The sequence below is a fragment of the Conger conger genome, chromosome 3 (assembly GCF_963514075.1).
Source record: "Conger conger chromosome 3, fConCon1.1, whole genome shotgun sequence".
NCBI lineage: Eukaryota > Metazoa > Chordata > Actinopteri > Anguilliformes > Congridae > Conger > Conger conger.
This window is the reverse complement of record NC_083762.1, coordinates 5,566,142-5,583,123: the sequence shown is the minus strand read 5'-3', so window position 1 is coordinate 5,583,123 and position 16,982 is coordinate 5,566,142. Positions and strand designations below refer to the sequence as shown.

General features: G+C 41.4%; 1 protein-coding gene across 1 annotated transcript; it reads right to left on the bottom strand.

Annotated features, from left to right (window-relative positions):
• Positions 1-4,847: 4,847 nt before the first annotated feature.
• LOC133125306 (homeobox protein CDX-1-like) lies at positions 4,848-13,244 on the bottom strand. Its single transcript, XM_061237132.1, has 3 exons — positions 12,824-13,244; positions 6,178-6,329; positions 4,848-5,042 (listed from the first exon to the last, which is right to left on the bottom strand). The coding sequence occupies exons 1-3, from the start codon at positions 13,242-13,244 to the stop codon at positions 4,848-4,850; spliced, it is 768 nt and encodes a 255-aa protein (XP_061093116.1).
• Positions 13,245-16,982: the final 3,738 nt, after the last annotated feature.

Genomic DNA, 16,982 nt, shown 5'->3' with positions numbered 1-16,982 from the left:
ATAAGATCTACACAGCCCTTGAGCAAGGCACTTAACCACACATTGCTCCAGGGGGGGAATGTCCCCTGCTTTGTCTAATCAACTGTCAGTTGCTTGAAATAAAAAGCATCAGTCAATAACAATAACAAATGATTATTATTAACTAATGAGCTGTTCTTTGCAACACCCATGAATGAGACACGGTGATATTTTCTATCTCCACTGTGTCAGTTCACTCTGGCATGTCCCATTACTCGCTTTTACTTTTCCAGCGGTTAAACATTGCTGTTTATGACCGTTAGAAAATGTGACCTGCAGCCTCTTATCTTAACATGAACTTGTGTTCGATTGTGTTTTATTGTGTCATGTTGAAATCATTTGTTCGTCATCCACGAAGCAAAGGTTAATCACAATGATTGCGATGCGGTATGAAAAGGTTAATCTGTCAGAAAACATTGCGGAGCTTCTCTGACTTCTAACGCCAGAAAACCTTGAGCCGCAGCGCCCCCTGTCAGAAAGAAAGGGAACTGCATCCGCCGTAGTCACCAACAGTCACGCACACTCGCCGAGCACTTTATTAGGTATTTATTAGACTTATTTACTTATTTACTACTGCTATAGCCTATCCACTTAGAGTTATGATGCTCTTCTGCATACCACTGTGTAGTGTGTTGTTGTTTGCGTGACTGTCACCTTCCTGTCAGCTTTGACCAGTCTGGCCCTTCTACACTGACACGTCTGAAGGCGTTTCTGTCTGCAGAACTGCTGCTCACTCGGGACTCCAGTTGCAGTAGAGACGGGGGCACTTTCTATTGGGAATTCCCGTGGAATAGATCACAGAAAGTGCTATAGTTTAACAGCATGGCCTGTGTATGTGCCCGATATTGCAAATATAACATATTATGTTCTCTTTCGGCTGTTTATTACAAGTGAAACAGCTTATGATTATGAAAGTGACTTTATAATTGCGGTATATATCAGGAATACGACCGTTATGAAAAGTTGTGGCTATGAATTTTAATTTTCAACATTATAAGCATCCAAATAAGGCCTACAGAGATCAAATAAAATACATAAAAAAAATAAAAATAAAAATAATAATAATAATAATAATAATAATAATAGTAATAAAAGCATATAGCACAATTTAAAGTGGCAAAACACAGAGTAAAGGAAACTGCCAATAAAACTCTTATTCCTGCAGGATCATTTGAAATACCGGTAGTCTCAATTAACAATTTATGGAGCACAGGTTCTTAAGCATATCTGCCATTTATAGACAATAAGCGCTTCGGCACCTTTCCCATTGCCATTACTTTACTGCCCGTCTGTTTATCTTAGAATAAATCTGGCCAATATAGAGGTTATTAGCGAGCAGTAAGTCCGTTGTAAATGTGAAAGTTTATGGCAAAGGTGACCCATAAAATGTGGTCATTTCAGTCATAACCAGTGAGAAGGAGAGAGGTTGGGAGGGGGGACGGGGGCGATAATTGTGTTTATTGAGTGTGACAGAAGCGTGCTTGTTTTGGTTTCCAAATTTTATTTCCACCGTCTGTTTGCTGAAAAGAGGACAGCCTTTCCCTTCCTATGTCACAGGTGCGGCCCCTGGATTTACCGAAGTGTTTTTGGGTTTTTAGCAGCGAAGGCGTCAGTTAAAAGTCAGTTAAAAAGGTTTTGGCGCAAAGACGACTTCCAGTGCTGTTACATTACACGTCCTTCAGGAGTGAAACAAAATTCACCACACGAAATCAATTCTGTCAGTCTGAAGACTTTCTGTAAGGTGTTCCAAGCAGCTGTGGCAGCTAAAGCTTTTTGTGCCCAGCTCAGTGTGAACATGAGCTACAGACTACGCTGCCAAGCACCTTCAGAATGCAAGCCATAATTGCCGTGGCTTCTGGAGAGACATGTGTACAAGTAAGGCCTGATTTATACTTCTGCGCTTATCTATGCAGAGGCTACGGCGTAGCCTACGCGTAGCCACGTTCCTCACCGACGCGCACCACCCCAGAAATGTAACTATGCGTCCTCGCCCCTGCGTAGCCCCTGCATAGATTCGACGCAGAAGTATAAATCGTGCTTTAGTGGGAACCAGTCCATCGAGAGTTCTCTAGAGGAAACTCAACCAGTGGGTATGCCTGTGTGCTGAAGGCTATGGTGAAGTACCCACTTCAGCTCGATCACTAAACATGGTCAGGTGGCTAGCCTGCTTAGTCTAATCAACAGACTCTCTCTCACACTTTGGATAAAAGTGTCAGCTAAATACTGTAACTGTAACATGTCAGTTCCAGTGGCTCCTCCCACTGTGTGTGCTGAGCTCGTGACCTTTGACCTTTGCTGCGACGACTGGCGGATGATAAGGGCCGCGCGAAGCGCCTCGGTTCTTCGCCAGAACGTAATCGCGGCTCGATATCCAGGAGGCTCATTTCGCTGAGCAAACAGACCTGGGCCTGTCCTGACAGCAGGGCTTCTGCTGCCGCCATCGACTCAGAGCCTACGTCCGCTGTGACCTGCTGCGGTCTCTCAGACTGCTTCTGTCACCGTCTCACTGCAGCAAATTATACAATAAATTACACACATACACATACACACAAACACACACAAACACTCTCACTTTCTAACACACACTCACACACTCTCACACACACATACACACAAACTCTCACTTACTAACACACACTCACACACTCTCACTTTCTCACACACACACACACACACACACAAACACGCACACACTCTCACTTTTTCACACACACTCACACACACACACACTCTCACTTTCTAACACACACTCACACACTCTCACTTTCTCACACACACTCACACACTCTCAAACACACACTCTCACTTTTTCACACACACTCACACACTCACACACTCTCACTTTCTCACACACACACACACACACACAAACACGCACACACTCTCACTTTTTCACACACACTCACACACACACACACTCTCACTTTCTAACACACACACACTCTCTCTCACTTTCTCACACACACTCAAACACTCTCACACACATATACATACACACAAACAGACACTCTCACTTTCTCACACACTCACACACACATACACATACACACAAACACACACTCTCCCATGCACACACTCTCTCACTTTCTCACACACACTCACACACATACAAGCACACACACACGCACACAAACACACTCCTTTCATAACCCAGGGATGTGATTACTGTAGTGAAACCACCATTTCAAGTCAGTGGAGATATCAATAACTGGTGTCCTCTTTTCTGATAATTCCATTTAAGAAGTCACAGGCTGTAAAATAATTAGACACATGGATTGTAAATCAGATGCCTAGCAATTCTATATTGCTCTTTACTGCCATAATAATACTGCCTATTTACTATCACTGCCTTCATTTAAAATAGCTTAAGCATCAATAAAGTAGCTATATGCACACTTATCTAATATCATGTATACCATTGTGCAGGTGTGCACACACACAGACACACACACACGCACGCACACAATGACGCGTGTTCGTGCCTGCACACACACACGCACATACGCATGTGCACGTGCACACACGCAGGCGCACACACACACTCACACACGCAGGCACACACACACACTCACACACACACAGGCATTCAGATGATTACGTGGTGTGCGTGTGGGTGTGTGTAGACAGATATTCCGTGGGGAATGTTAGCATAACTAAACTCTGACAGGCCTATCAATATTTCACCTTCATTTCCCTTTTCAGTCGACTCTTGTTCACATTGTGTTCATATCAGGGACGTTTGGAGCCTGAGCCTGAAGTTGGGCTGGATGAACTCGGCTGGAAACGGCTGGAAATTCTGCAGAACAGAATTTCAAGCTTTTCTTTTTACCCAGCTCGACATGGTTTAGCTAGTTGCCCGGTGCAGACCAGCTGTCAACTTGACATGGTTTAACCAACTCAAGCTATGTTTTGAAACAGCTGGTAGCGGCTTGACAAGCTTATAGCCAGCTAGACCAGCTTACGATCAGCACAATTTTCAAGATGGTCAAGCTGGCATAGCTGAATCTTACAGCAAGGGATGTAGGAGTCTTATTGGGTCCCGATCAATTATTACTGGAGATTGCCACGTCTCCGGAAATGGAATCATTTATGTTCCAGAAACAAGTGTGTCGGTGTTTGTCGAGTTACATGCTGTTGAGGGTTAACCCATTAAGGTGTGTGAACACAACTATGCCATTCGAATGTCATTAACGCAACATGCTAATGCTCATGTGACCGCAGTTCTAGAACACTGACTGTTCTGACTGAACTGAACACTGACTGAACACTGAACACTGACTGAGGCTGCTCTTCACAGAAGGGCGGAACAGAGATGGAGGCTGAGGCAGGAACCTGCGCATGAAGTCCTGTGCTTTATTTCTTTTGGAGCCCTCAAAAGAACACCTCCTCCTGGCCTCTCTGAGGGCCTTATACAACATTATGCAGACAACAATAGCAACTACAAGCTTTTAATACAAAAGATTTTAAACATATACATAAACTCCATCTTTTAAAAAAAAAACTGAGTATCAAATCAAAAACATGAACGCGATATCGAGTTGACTGAGCTAAGCGGTGGCATCATCAAAACACATCAGTCACGACTTCAACAGATAGAGGTTTATAATTATATATATTTACATTTCTTCCCTTTTTCTTTTAATAATCGTAATTTCGTTTTTTCTTTTTTTTTCTTTTTTCCTTTTTTTACAAAAAGCGCAAGAAGCCATAAAAGCGGGTTTCTCTCTTTCGTTGCAGAAGTTCTCAGAGTGGCGTTTTCTGCATGTTTTTTCGGGATCCGGGCAGGAGTGTGCGTCGGTGTGGGTTTGGGCCCCCTGGTCGGGCGTGTGTCAGTACTCCTCCTTTATCGTCATTGGCATTGACGGCGACACCAGGCCACTGCTGCTGGTCACCATGGCACCGTTGCCGGGGTTACCCAGGCCGGGCGGGGTGGGCGTGGTGGTGGAGGCCTGCTGGGTCTGTTGCAGCTTCTTCTTGTTCACCTTCCGTTCTTTCGCTCTTCTGTTCTGGAACCAGATCTTCACCTTCGAGAAATCAACACGTTACATTACATTACTTTACATTACATTACATAACATTACGCTGTGTTACATTACATAACGGTACGTTACATTACGTCACATAACGTTACGTTACATTACGTCACATAACGTTACGTTACATTACATAACATTACGCTGCGTTACATTAGATAACGTTACGTTACATTACGTCACATAACGTTACGTTACATTACGTCACATAACGTTACATTACGTCACATAACGTTACGTTACATTACATAACATTACGCTGCGTTACATTACGTCACATAACGTTACGTTACATTACATAACATTACGCTGCGTTACATTACATAACGTTACGTTACGTTACATTACGTCACATAACGTTACGTTACATTACATTATGTTACATTACATAACATTAGTCATTTAGCAGACACGCTTATCCAGAGCGATGTACAATAAACCCTAGAGGGATGGTTCCAAGTGCTAGAGTGATCATATAGATAAAAACTTTGTAGAAAAATCAGATAAATTAAATACCAGAAGGTTCTGTTCAATCTAACACTGAACACAACTGGCTAATTAAAACTGATACTTATTCTGCTGTAGTGAGACAGACTTCAACAGCTTCTACACAGCAGAAATATGCAACTTTCTGTTGTTCATGTATATTCTCTTACACATGTATGTTCTCTTATACATGTGTGTTCTCTTACACATGTATATTTGCTGTGTGTGCATCAGAGGTGTAAAATCCAGGTTCAGAAAGTATTTTGTTCCAATCACCAGGATTTGCCACTTAACACACTTCTTCAACCAGGAGCTAATTAGTGAAACCATACTTTCCACTCTGGTGGGAATGCATACACATGCATACATATGTGCACGTACGTGTGTGTGTGTGTGCATACTGTGCGTGAACATGCTTGTGTGTGCATACTGTGTGTGAACATGCTTGTGTGTGCATACTGTGTGTGAACATGCTTGTGTGTGCATACTGTGTGTGAACATGCTTGCACGTGCATGTTTGCGTGTGTACATTTCTGAGAGACCCTGCTCTGGTTCAGGAAGTACACTAGCTCTCCTCCGGTTGGTCAGGCGCGTTCTCACCGGCCGCTCTGATAGGCTGAGAGCAGAGGTGTATGCTCACCTGTCGTTCTGATAGGCTGAGATTGGACGCGAGCTCGGCCTTCCTGCGGATGGTGATGTAGCGGCTGTAGTGAAACTCCTTCTCCAGCTCCAGACGCTGGTGGTCGGTGTACACCACTCTGTACTTGTCCTGTGTCCGTGTCTTCCCCCTTGCTGTCACAAGCACAACGAATGCGTCAGCCAACGAGTACAACCCAACCAGCACAACCCAACCAACACAACCTAACCAGCACAACCCAACCAGCACAACCCAATGAGTACAACCCAACGCTGTCACAATCACAACGAATGCGTCAGCCAACGAGTACAACCCAACCAGCACAACCCAACCAGCACAAGCCAACCAGTACAACCCAACCAGCACAACCTAACCAGCACAACCCAACCAGCACAACCCAACGCTGTCACAGTCACAACGCATGCGTCAGTGCAATGAGTACAACCCAACGATATCCGCTGATGTTCCAGGCAAATAGGCAGTAATATTATAGCAGAAAGTAATAATTTCCAAATTGCTAGGTATCTGATTTACAAAACAAAAGTGATTTACAATCTACGTGTGTAATTATTTTGCAGCCTGAAATTTGAGAAAAAGAGGACATTAGTTGTGGATATGTTTGGGGCAGTGCTTGGGCGAGAAGCTTTGGGGTGATAAATACATTTTTTGGTTCAAAGGCCTAGTGAGAGAAACTCACTACCAGGGCCACACACAGCTGTGAATTATTCAGCCTGGGACAAGATATATTGGGAGAGCCCCACCCCACTCCACATCCATCTTTCCATCTGCTCGCTATTGAAGAGGACAATGTCATTTTGCTAATTATATTCTCAAAGCAATCAAATCAAATTACAGTAGAAATATTACAACTCACGATTGTTGTTTCGTTTTACTTTTTCTTATGTAAATGCACATCTATCAAATACAGTTTGTATCACAACTGAATAAATGTAGCATTCTACATTTATTTTACCACCTATAAGTCTTTATTTGGGGGGAGAAGCTATACTGTCCCACTCCAGCTATACTGTAAATAAGAAACACACGCCTCCCTCCTACAGAAAGGAACTGCAGTCTTGCACCAAGACAGAGCAAGTTAAACATTAACATGGGCATGAGAAGAAGTCATAGCTTTGAGAAGTATGTCTGGGTGAAGGGGGGGGAGGCAGGGTGTGTGTGTGTGTGTGTGAGTGTGTGAATGTGTGCAAGTGTGTGTGAGTGCGAGTGTGTGAGAGCGTGTGTGAATGTGTGTGAGTGTGTGAATGTGTGTGAGAGTCTATGTATGAGTGTGAGTGTGTGTCTATGTGTGTGTGAGTGAGTGAGTGAGTGAGTGTGTGTGTGTGTGTGTGTGTATGTCGGGGGGGGGGGGGATGCGTAGGAGTGCGTAGGACTCTTTGGTGCCTCTGAAACCCTGAAGAATTCTATTAATCATGTGATTCATAACTGATGCAGCGACATGTTATTCTGACGGTCGTCCTTATCGTCCGCGGGTGTTTATACTAGCGGTCACGCCCAGCGCCGGCTTTTCGCGTCTGGGACGTCCCGTGGATATTGATCTGGCGCAGTGTCGGCTGAGCGGGCGTTAAGGTAACGGATCGATTCGGAGGTGCGCGCTCAGATAAGGGCTCACAAACGCTGAACGTCCGACAGTGTGTCTCAGAAAAAAACAATCTAAAGTCTCCGCTCGCTCTCGAGTGTCGACTGAGGGCGGGTTGCTTGCCTCTCTCTGGCTCCCTGGCTTCTGATAATAGCATTTCGGGGAATATTTCACCAAGAGTGACATCACCGAAAAGCACACCCTCTTCGGTCTGCTGGCAGTTGTTTGCAGTGTTGCGCAATGTTATCCTGGTGTCTTCAAACGCTCATTTGTCATGTACCTTTTATCAGACGATGCAATGGGCTCTCTCTAAACTTGACCTCTCCTGTTACTCAGGAAAGCTTTGGCAAATCCTGTCCTCCCAGGTTCACCTGTGATCCATCCAATGGAGCAAAAACTAACATGTGGTCACTATGTGCACACTAAACTGCATGCTGCTATTCACTGATTACATACTACACTCATACTAAACTCATACTACACGCATACTACACTCATACTACACGCATACTACACTCATACTACACTCTTACTACACGCATACTACAGGCATACTACACTCATACTACACGCATACTACACTCATACTACACTCATACTAAATGCATACTACACTCATACTACAACACAGAACCCTTTGTAGTTCTTTATAGAACTCTCTGTCACAGGTGTGAAGTGTGAAAGCTCCCAGACAAACAATCCCCAAAAAAGAACCCTTTTACTAGATATGGTGGTTCCATGGAATCACAGATTTCCAATTGGAGTGTAAAGAGGAGGGGGGTGGGGGGCGGGGGTTTGCACAGTGGTCCAGCAATGTGTCTCCTCCAAAGAAACGAATCCTATGCCCACACACCCCAAAAGGAACCGTGTGATTCCATAGAAGGACCCTCTCTAGCACAAGAGTTCTTTTTCGGGGCATTTGTCCGGGAGCTTTCACACTTCACACTTATGATAAAGGGTTTCATGAAGAACTCCTCTATGGAAAAGGACTCCTCTATGGAGACAATTCAAAGAAACCTTTTTTTTTCCCTGATCGTATGCTATTGGGGCATATGAAATGACAAACAACGCATTAGCGCGTAATAGCTGTCTTCTGCTGAGTGCCCATTCTGCCATGAATGGCCTTTCTGTTGCTTGAGATGGGAAGTTCATTGGAAAGAACGGGCAGGCGGTTGACAAGACAAAGTGGCCACGCTCTTGTTGAGAGTTAATCGGTAACGTAGACCTTAAAACCGGCTCGTCTAGGCCCAGCACTGGAGGTAATCTACGTGTTTATGGCCCATCTCAGACATTCCCACCAGGGAGATAGAACCCGGCTCTATCAGGGCCCTTCTGCAACATTCCCGCCAGGGAGCTAGAACCTGGCTTTATCAGGGCCTTGCCATAAACATGACACAAATCCGATCACACCCCACTTGCTGGAAAACGCGTGTGAAGTGTGAAGTGTGGTTCCTTGTTTGCGCAAAGCCTGGACCATCACAGCTTAGGAGCCAGGACAGCCTCGTGTCTAAGGTACATGACTGAGACTCGGTAGAATGGTGGTTCAAGCCCCAGTGTAGACACAATAAGATCCGCACAGCTGCTGGGCCCTTGAGCAAGGCCCTTAACCCCTGCATTGCTCCTGGGTGGATTGACCCCCACCGAGTCTAATCCTCCGGAACAGCAACCTGCTGCTTCAAAACCTAGCTTGAGCTGGTCAAACCATTCAGTATGAACATGGAACATGTTGTTGTTACAGCCAACCTACTGATTAGTATTCACGTTCTTTATGATTTTTTTCTCTTGCATCTATTTTAGAACAGTGCCGGTTTTGCTCAGTTATTTAGTGTCAATGATCTAGTGTGTGCAATTCCAGGACATTGCTTCACCTGTGACTCTACAGTGTAATCCACAGAAAAAAGAATAGAATAGTATCCCATTACAGAAAATGTACATTACACATTACAGTAAATGTCGGCTGAACTGACAGATTAAAAGGCCCAGCATGTAGAAATTAAGTTATTTCTGACACAGTGACCTATATTCATACAGCAGCTAGGAGGTGCTGATGTAGGCTCAGTTCACCCAGGTCAATCTAAAGTATTATGAGCTAAAAGCTCACTTCTACTATGAGACTTTTTTTAAAATACAGGCAAATGTGTGTTAATTGGGCGAATCATTACGCAATGCATTAGAATTGTCTTACTAAGAATGATTTTTAAAAAATGAATTTAAAAAAAAGACCGTTACACATCACGGCGCGTGGCAGGGGCTGTAAAAGATTTTTTATAAAAACCTCAGGGCTGATTTAAAAAAAAGCTTTATCATTTATTTATCTCCAAATTAACTTCATGTAATATGTACTGCGAAGCCAAATGGCTGTTGAAGATGAATGCTGGAGCGAACCAGCGTTGGTGTACACAGCTAATTCGCTGACTAAGCAGGAGTAACGAAACAGCTGCCCTGGGCGGCGTGCCCTCGCCCGAACAGACGATCTCGACGAACTGCTCTATGTTATTTCGTATTTACATTTCCTAATCAGGCTACCTGGCTGATCAGGCATCTTCAGCCTGGATTTAAAATCATGTTTTAAACCGAAATATCACCCTTTTAATTAAAAAAAAGGACCAGTTGCACAGGCAGAGGTTAAGCCTAGTCCGAGAAGAATTTAAAAAACTGAATGGAGATTCTCCAAACAAAACTCAGTTTAGTCCAGGACTAAGATTAATCTGCGTCTGTGAAGCCAGCCCAAAGGGTTTGTTGCATGTTCTGGGATTGCCAATAAACACTATTTAGGAAGAAATAAACAGCATTCATATAAATACTTTCTCTAGTTTATTATTTGTAAATGGAAAGCAAAGATAGGGTAATTAAATAGTTTGAAATTAAATCGCTATAATGTGTTCTTTTTAAAGTCAACTTTTCATATCTGTTGATTTATCACTGAAAATAAGTTGTTCATAATTACAGCTCCGCTACTTACAAATCATGGGCACTGAAATTAATAAGCAATTAATGTAGGGTTTATCAACATAGTAAAATATTCTCAGTAAAAGTTGAATACAGTTGTTTCTGTGTCCTCTGTCAGCTTATTTTAGTAGGCCTATCTCAAAAAATGTTTGACTGAACTTCTCAGCTGTTCCTGAGCTGGAACGATGAATACGAAGGAATACAACTGTGTAGATGTCACCAAAGTCAAACAGTGGTTTTGCTGTTTAGAGTCACTGACCTAAAACTTGTGCGAAGACGGATGAAAGATGTCTATAAAATGCTAATAGCCTATATATCCGTGTGGTGAGGAAATACAACATTAATTGGTTTATTTAATGACAATATAAAGTAAGTGGCTAATCGATCTATGCTTAAAAATAAATTATTGTATACCCTTGTGATTTCTATAGCCTGTGTATAGTTTTATTGTTGGGCCGCGATAGCGTAATTGCAGTCAATGACAAGTCTATCAAGAAATGATATAATTGAAATGAATGTGCTATCATGTATCCTTGGACAACATGTGACTCAAACGGAATGCGTTTTTTTTTTAACTTGTATTCTAATCGGCGCGTATCCCGTCACAATTAAACAAAAATAGATGCTGCTAAGTAACTCATGAAACGACAAATGTGTCTTAAATTCGCACGTGTTCCGAGTGCAATGTTTGGAATAGTCTTACTCCTGTAGCGGGCCTGCAAGCAACTACATGAAAGTTCTGCGTTGACAAGCCATCCCCATCTCGCCATGTGCAAAGACGAAAGACGGACAACCAAGCAAACTACACTATCGTGACCGCCAGGACTCGGATGTAACTGGTTGTAACTAATAGAGAGCGAAACAGTTTTCTGAATCAAAAAAAATAAAATTGTCATATTGAGACGTCCTTTTGAAATTCCCAGAAATAAAATATAAACATATAAAATCAAATCCAATCATTCTCCTTTCGACCCACCGATGCATCTTTTTATGAAATAAGGGATTTGGGATTTGGGATTTCCTGTCCGAGAGAAAGTCAGAAAAGGCCCAACAGCAGGCATGCCTATAATATTATTTATCCATAAAAAATAACAATATGTGCAAATGTGGCTCAAATACTCATTTAAAATATCACTAAATTAAAATAAAATCACAAATTTACTACCTGCTACCTACGCATGTGACTGGTATACCATATTAATCATTAGAACATGCAATAATACGAATGTAATCATAATAATAACAATAATAATACACATTTTATTGTTGTTATTATTATTATTATTATTATTATTATTATTATTATTATTATTATTATTATTATTACTTTTTCACCTTGTAAATCCATTACTTATATTGTACCCATAAAACGTATGCGTTTATGCCATAAACGGCATGTCTGAAATAATGGGTGTCGAGATTCACGACTGGCACTGATAGTAACACATCGTCAGGAAGGCCAATATCAATAAATAGATCTGTCACGAACAGAAAAAATATTTCTTATTTTCTCCAATAGGATGACTGAAATCAATACTGCCAGTTGCCTTTTCAAAAGGACACTGAGAACTAATGCATTCGAAGTCTTCCTCTCTTACAATTTCTTACATTTCACATTTCTACACTACACTAAAATGAGAAAAAAGAAAGGTATCCACAACTAGAGCAAGTATGCCTACGACAGGTGCCGTCTCTTGTCTACGTGTAGACTTATTGCGTGTTGGCGATCAGGCATTTCGGTCTTACAACACGTGACGCAAAACCAACAATAAGTTAACGCTTGATCCGACAGCGTATGATAACCTAATACCCAGTCAACATAAATTCAAATGTGAAATTAATGTATGTTTCCTTCTCATTGTTTCTGCACAAATACTCGCGGATGATGTTAGGACAAAAATATGCGTATAACAGAGCCTACGTTAGTGTGAACATCTCTTGGTCAGCTACCATTGAATAGGTTTTTACCAGGTTGCTAGTGCTCTGCTGTTGATAAGCATTTCTAGTGTGATAAAACCGTGTAGCGCAGTGTAAAAAACATTTTTCAAAAATCCAGAGTATTATACATTTTATAACCACCGTATATTCGACGCAATGAAGTACCTGTGTTCGATGGTGGGCCATTGCGCCGTATCCATTCGAACGGGTTTCTCCGTTGAGAGTTTGGGGAAAGTTGACCGACAGGTGAATTGATGGGTGACGGTAGCAGTCCCGGACCCGTCGGTGGCATAGCCGTGAATTCTGAGGGGTTGAACGCAATCTGTCCGGGGTTTGTGTTGGAAGACATCGGCCCGGGTCCGTAGTGGGGCCATTCCTCCCTGGTGGGCGCGTAAGCGGGGTTCCAAGCGCCAGTGGCCTGACCGTGGAGAGGGTCATTGTTAATTCCGGGGACGTGGTATCCACTGAAATCCGAATACTGTGGAGGCGCTGATACAAAGTTCTGGTGGTTTAAATTAAGGCTGGGGTGTCTCACGGAATTTGAGTACATGCTGGTGTCCTTGTCCAACAAATAACTCACGTACATCTTTCCGAATACGTTCTCCTGCGCATAATGTGTCCGAAAAGCAAGTACAGTCTTGCAAGTTGACCGTGGGTTTTTCTTTAACCAAAGCAGCCCTCTCCTTCCTGGATGACTTACCTGTACTCATTTAACTTCTGGTTTGCCGGATTCACCGGCAGTTAAAAGGCACCTCCCTGACGTCAAGTTTTATGGCTGTCGACTCCCTCCCTCGTGCTGTCCCGTCCCAGCGGATTTGCATTGAAAGGCCAGGCCTGCATTTCAAAGGCTATCGGGCGCCGGCATCAAAGCAGTCTACAGCTCGAACAAAAAAATTACAAATAGTATTGGTGACACCTACATGAGTTTATGCTGATTTTTCTGAACAATGTCAGCCGCGACTCCTTCGAAATGTAATGGGGATGCGGCGCAGTTTATAGCCTACTGTCAGTGCAATATCCGAGGGCTACCATTAATGGTGACACTTTCTGTCATATTTCCAGTGCAAAGCACTACATCGGTAAAATTAAATGCATGCAAAACAAACAAACAAATAAACAAATCTTTTTTTATCTTTATGTGCAACAGACTCAAATGCATTTTTTTTTTCAATATAAAAAAAAACAAATTATTAATATTTTATATGAAATAGGTCTCCAATTCCAAGTTCTTCGGGTTTTTTTTTTGGTTTAAAAAAAAAAAAAAAATTATTATTTTTGTCTTATAGTAGTAAAGACACATTTGCTGGGGGTGCGGAGCCTATAATGTCGCCAAACGTATTGCAACGTCCCGGGCTTCTCACGGTATACATTTCAGGCGCGGAATTAATGTTTCACTGTCGAACTATGTGACTTACACCTGCTAAAACAACATTGATAAATAACCGATTTATCGACCAGCACCAAATTTGTGACCAGCGCATTTTCTAACACCATTAATGCATATTTCCCCAACATTCGCCTCTCTCTTCGTCGGATTCTTGCATGTGAATAAGTAACCCATGTGAATATGCATTTGTACGTTTAACTTAAGTCACTTCATAAATACATTTAATTAAACTTAACTATCCCCAGTTATGCAGGAAACTAAATTTATTATTTGAAACCACCTTTGTGCAGTCGTTATAAAACGATGTAAAATGCCCGTTACCATAATTACAAGAGTAGCCTGCATTAAATTTGCTCTTTTGAGTTCTCACGGATTTACACTTAATTTAATTGTAGCATCTGTTAACTTGGGTCATGCATTTTTGTTGCTTCAATAGGAACTTTTTCTTATGTTATTTTTAATAGGAAAATATTTTTAAGAAACAACATTTTTGTTTATTCACATTTAGTTTTTATTTTATTTGAAATTGTTTTATGCGTTCAGATATTCTAAACAGTAAAAATAAATAAATAATGTTTTTAAGAGCATATTATTATTATTATTATTATTATTATTATTATTATTATTATTATTATTATTATTATTATTATTATTATCATTATTATTCGCAAGTAATAGCAGTAGTCAACCAAACCCACCATAAAAATAATGTTCTATGAGGTATAAGGTAGTAGTTGTTTTGTATAATGGCATATATATATTCTTTTTATATAATTTACATTATTTAAAAAGTTATATCCAATCAGCAAAAACGGTGATACAGTAATAGATATAATTAACTATTGTAAATTCACGTTGTTTATTAGTAATTCTAATTTCTGGTTATATTAAATTCAATTGTAAAGTACAACAGAAAATTTCAACCGAAAAGGCCAATCACGTTTGATCATTTGTTTTTCTGGCTTATATTTGATATATGTTTTTTCTTCATATAAATATAGCCTACTGTTGGTAGTGACAATTCTACAGTTTTTAAGTCCACATATTAGTATAAAATAAAAACCTTCCACTTACTATTCACAGTAAATTTCATATTTAATATATGCAGTATTGTGTTTTCACATTAGAATGAGAGACCTGGAGATATATAATGGATGTATGAAGTTGTTGAGCATTTTCTAACAGCAGAAAGATTATTAGAATAATGTATGAATAGGCCACTTTTTTTTTTTTTGTAAAGACATGTTTATTTATACCTGCAATTGCTAGTTACATCACTCTGGATAATAATGTCTGCTAAATGAATGAAGTAAAATATAGTGTAATTATGGGATTAATAGCTTTTATATATGATTAAATTAAATTGTGTGCTCTTTTAAAAAATGAGAATAATGTCCCTCTCCAAACAATTCTATACGACACTCATTCAGCACTCATTGTTTGTTGAGCGACTTACAAAGTAATAATGATTGCTTAATTAGAGATTTAAATGACCAATATTTTAATTGTAAAAATGTTGGAATATTTTATATGGGCTAAACATGTTGCTTTACTGCGTGTTTCCACTCCTTGCGGACTACTGGACTACAGTGAACCAGTATAGTGTCAGGTCTGATTAACATTTACAATATAGCATATGGAGCGTGCGTGTGCAACTTTTCATTTCCTTTCAACAAGACTGAAAACACCAGTGAGTGTTTTCAATGGCCCAATATTACATTTGAGGAAAACATACTGAAGAGAAATGATGCTTTGTGGAGGGATATGTGCCACGTCTCTCTATCTGTGCTTTGTTTTGTGCACTAAGAAAAGATATATAATTAATAGAGATGTTTAAAAATCTAAGTTAGTGTTTTCCATGGGCCAACAATACATTTGAAGAAAAAATTCTGAATTATGTTCACCCCCCAACCCTCACCCCTGTGTGACCCCCCCTGCTCACCTGCGTGTCTGCAGCCTTCCCGTCTGCGTTGGGTTTTCACACCCCCCCCCCCCCCCCAGGCCTGGAGGCTGCTGGCTGCAGGGGCTTTGTTTCAGTCCCACAGAACAGAAGCACAAAGGGCTCACAAACAAGCGACACTACGTTAACCCCCCCACACTTCCACCCAGACTCCCTGTCCCATACACTCTGTATGCGTGTGTGTGTGAGTGTGCGTGTGTGTGCGTGTGTGTGTGTGTGTGCGTGCGCGCGTGCGTGTGTGTGTGTGTGTCTGTGAGTGTGTGTGTGAGTGTGTGTGTGTGTGTGTGTGTGTATGCTTGTATGTGTCTGAGCTTGTATGTGCGTGTGTGTGTATCAGTGTGTGCTTGTGTGTTTGTGTATGTGTTGGAGAGAGAGTATACTGTATTTTTGACAGTGTGTGAGAGAGAGAAACAGCAATATTTTCTGTTGAATGGCAGGTTCAGGTTTTTCCTCAGGAATTGAAAACTGGCAGCCTTGGTCAAACTTTTATAGCAGGGTATGAGACACAGTGGCTTGGTGGAGGGAGGGGGGTTTGGGGGTGGAAGTGGGGTAGAGGGGTTCAAAGCAGATACGGGCCACAAAAGTGTTAGGTCACACTTAGCAACCAGGTGTGACTTCCTAAGCAACACTGGGGGCTTTCAGATGAAGGGTATATGAAGCTCTGAGGTAAAACTGAATGTCTAAGTTCAGATGGGAGAAGAACCACACTGACAGATCCAACACGTGAAAACAAATTCACCATGTCTCCCGGTGCAGTCAAAACCATCTTTTTGCACAGTTATATTATAAATAAGAACTAAAAGGACAAATGCAATAACATAAAACATTTTTCGTTGAGATTTAAAAAGAGTTGTATTATCCGGGAACTATCAAAGTTCTTATGCTGCCCCCTACCGGAATATTTTGGTTATTGTGTAACCAACATGAATTGTACATTCTAACCAATCAGCAGCAGTGCCTCCCGAGCAGCCAATCAG